Source organism: Cibotium barometz, chromosome 32 (assembly GCF_041138505.1).
Source record: "Cibotium barometz isolate CiBa-2024 chromosome 32, ASM4113850v1, whole genome shotgun sequence".
In the NCBI taxonomy this organism is placed as follows: domain Eukaryota; kingdom Viridiplantae; phylum Streptophyta; class Polypodiopsida; order Cyatheales; family Cibotiaceae; genus Cibotium; species Cibotium barometz.
Window position 1 is genome coordinate 23,297,127 of NC_141077.1, and position 2,870 is coordinate 23,299,996.

The 2,870-nt window shown below is 41.8% G+C and overlaps 1 protein-coding gene across 1 annotated transcript; it reads left to right on the forward strand.

The window, feature by feature from the left end:
• The first annotated feature begins 449 nt into the window (after nt 1-449).
• On the forward strand, nt 450-1,223 carry LOC147619974 (coiled-coil protein). The gene has a single exon (XM_086772078.1). It carries the CDS (start codon nt 514-516, stop codon nt 1,069-1,071), a length of 558 nt encoding a protein of 185 aa, XP_086628204.1. The 5' UTR covers nt 450-513; the 3' UTR covers nt 1,072-1,223.
• Nucleotides 1,224-2,870: the final 1,647 nt, after the last annotated feature.

Below are 2,870 nucleotides of genomic sequence, written 5' to 3' on the forward strand. Positions count from 1 at the left end.
GAAGAGAGAAAGCGAGAGATCAAGATCATGATATATATAGAGAGAGAGAGAGAGGGAGAGAGAGAGAGAGAGAGAGAGAGAGAGAGAGAGAGAGAGAGAGAGAGAGAGACCTGATGCAGAAAGAGAAAGGGAGAGAGACAAAGAGAGTCACTCCGTGTGCAGCAAAGAGATGTAGGAAGAGGAGAAATATGAGTCCTTGTGCATGTTCGAGAGGAAGGGCACTAAGAAAACTTTCCTAAAAAGCACTAATTAATTATTAACTCTTAAGAGACCTTAAATAGAAACGATATTGCATGCAAAAAATAGAAATTGACTTTTTCAACCATTAATAATTAGATACTAAAATGAAACATTGGAAAAACACTTCGACTCTTGAAAAACTCAGAGAATTTATTTTATGGAAATGCAAAACAAGATTTTGGTGGCCTCAAAAATTCACTCGAAAAAATGTTTTGGTGCCATATTATTTATTAGGGTTGTGAAGCACCTGCCCTAACGTTTTTGTTCCTGCCTATGGCATCTCAGTTGGACTTCAGAAGGCTAGATGAGGGTTTGGGAGGCCAACGTAACAAGCGAAAGCGAGCAGCATCAAGGCAAGAAGAGAACGGCTATGGCGAAGAAGAGGAGGCTCAGACCATGGACATTGAAGAAGAAGACGGTCTGCTGCCCTCTGCAAAGCGCCCCGCCATAGCCAGCCATGGCGAGGACCGACCTTCCTTCGGCCGCCCCACCTACGATGGAGTAATCGCTGGTAAGGTCTCTGGCCGCAAATGGAAAAACCCTAAATCTGCCCGCACCTCTTCCATCAAGATTAGCCACAAGAAATCTACCCTGGAAGAGAGGACCCTGCAGAAAGAGATCAAGAAAGCTTACAAGGAGCGCATGTCTGAGCTCAAAGAACAGATCCGGCAGAACAAAATCAATAAACGGAAAGCTAAACAAGAGAGGGAAAAGAAGAAGAAGGAGAATGAAGCCAGAACTGGCACTGTTTATGAGAAGATCTCTAACCCTAAAAAGCTGAAGAAGATGTCTAAAAAGCAGAAAAAACTATTGAGGGTCATCCCTGAGTGAAGAAATGCTGCTCTTTTGTGCTCTGCTAGAGATTTATGTAGTCTTTCTTGCATTTTGGGAAAACAATGAAAAGCATAGCCTTTTTGCTTCTGCATCTGTGTGTGCATGTAAAAGGCATTTGAGACGAATCTCATGTGGTGTTGGAAACCGTCCTTCTTGCTTTGTTTTGGAATTTGTTTTAAGGATTTTATAATGCTTGGAGGTCTTCATGATAATGCCTTATGCATCATCTGGTCTCAAGCTGGTGCATGGGCCCATGGGGGGTTGTGAGAAAAGGGTTGGAGCCCAAGCTGGGGTTAGCCATGGAGCCATGCCATTGTTTGCTCTCACACACTGGAGGTCACCTTTCAGTTTGAGCCCAAGCTGGGGCTAGCCGTGGTGTGACCACATGACATTTCCCTAGCGTATCGCCATAAGAATTGCATTGCCCAGTCATCTGAGCACACTGGATTTCAAGTTTTTTTGTATCGTTGTCAGCTGTAAGCTTGTATAATTGGCTGGATTGTCTTCTAGCCGCCTTATTATTAGCATGAATTTTGTTTATTTAAAGTACATTGAGAATGCAGTAGAGGGTGCATACTTCTTTCTGACCCATGCAAATTCTCTCTCTCTAGGAAATGGATGAGATTCTCGTGATTGATATGGTCAGCATAAGTTTGTTCAGTTTTATGCAAGCAGTAGTGTCAAAACAGCTTTTTTGAAGTAATTTTGATGTGCTTTATGACTGCCCACACAGGCATGCACAAGGGTGCACTCGTGCACACATCATGTCTTCTAGCAGAAGTCTCCACAGAGGATTGCAAACAGCCACCCTCACCTGAAGCATGGGCTATTCCAAGCCTAAGAAACACGAGATCATTCTTTCCTTTTATGATCAAAACCTTTTGACCTAACAAGTGCTCTTAAGACTCCAGTAGCTGTACTGACGAAGTACTAGTATTTAGTTAGATGGTTTAAAATCTTTACCCTAATCGGATGTTAGTTTTGGCTGGCCAGTTCTGTTTGCAGTCCTAAAAGCATTGTATGATTGACTTTGACATCACATGATTGGCTTGAAATGTTCTGTAAGCAGCTTCTGTTCTGTAATGCTACATGAATGTTAGCACACCGCACAGGTGCGGAATCAATTTTGCACTAAGTTTATAGAGAGAATAGACATGACAGGAGAATGGAGATAATTTTCTATCATGACATTAGGGCTCGTATGGTGTGAGTAAAACTTCGGCAGTAGACATGATGAATCAAGAGTCTCCCCCCATGGAGGATATGAGTTGTTGCCATGCCTAGCAATGCAGCATATGATGGTGTTCTCTTCAAGATTTTTTGATGTTTCACCCAGTACCTTTGTTTCACTACCCTTGTGTATAGGGCAGTTAGAAGAATTGCTTAAAAAGTAGTGAGCTTGAAATTTTAGATACCTGGACACTAGCTAGCTTCATAATCATGCTTTTCGACAGGTCGAGTTGATTCAAAGGTTGAGAAAAAGACAAACTATGCTTAGGCCATGCAGCATTCACAAAATTGTATAGGGAAAAACCTGTCCTATTGGTAGCAACCAAATGTGCAGGTGTGAGATTGCAAGTATTTGCATGCACCCGCTGGAGTAGTTGTGAAATGGGGTCAAGTTTGCACTAACTAAAAAAACTTAGTTTGTCATATTGCATAATCATGCTTGCAAGTAGCAACTGATTTCCAATGTGCCACTTTTCAGTGAGATTTGAGCTCTTAATTTTCATTCAACAAACTAACGTTATCATCGTTTTCTCATTTTTGGGTTTATGGATGTAATTTGCATATGT